The sequence below is a fragment of the Egretta garzetta genome, unplaced genomic scaffold (genome assembly GCF_000687185.1).
Source record: "Egretta garzetta isolate BGI_Z169 unplaced genomic scaffold, ASM68718v1 scaffold932, whole genome shotgun sequence".
Lineage (NCBI taxonomy): Eukaryota > Metazoa > Chordata > Aves > Pelecaniformes > Ardeidae > Egretta > Egretta garzetta.
Genome location: NW_009258897.1, coordinates 68,508 through 68,811, shown reverse-complemented (window position 1 = coordinate 68,811; position 304 = coordinate 68,508). Strand labels below are relative to the sequence as shown.

The 304-nt window shown below is 65.5% G+C and overlaps 1 protein-coding gene across 1 annotated transcript in view; it reads left to right on the top strand.

Moving 5' to 3' along the window:
• HGH1 (HGH1 homolog) overlaps positions 1-304 on the top strand; it is a gene marked incomplete at its 5' end in the record, with an annotated part of 4,699 nt that overhangs the window by 2,625 nt on the left and 1,770 nt on the right. The window contains one exon of the mRNA XM_035889842.1: positions 129-298. Within this exon, the coding sequence (XP_035745735.1) occupies positions 129-298 (170 nt within the window). The remainder of the gene's footprint in view (positions 1-128; positions 299-304) is intronic.

Here is a 304-nt window from a genome sequence, read left to right as displayed (position 1 = left end):
AGGCCAGGTTGGCCGGGGCTGTGAGCAACCTGATGTGGTTCAAGGTGTCCCTGCTCCTGCAGGGGGGTTGGGCTGGGTGCCCCCTGGGGGTCCCTTCCAACCCAAACATTCTATGATTCTATGAAAAGGTGCTGATCGGGGACGAGCCTGGCCCGGGGATGGAGAACCTGCTGGAGGTGAGCGTCCCCGAGGAGGTGGAGGAGCAGCTGCGACGCCTGGATCGGGAGGAGGAAGACCGCTGGCGGCGGGAACGGGAGGAGGAGGAGGAGGAGGAGGAGGAGCAGCACGAGGCGCAGGGCTCAAC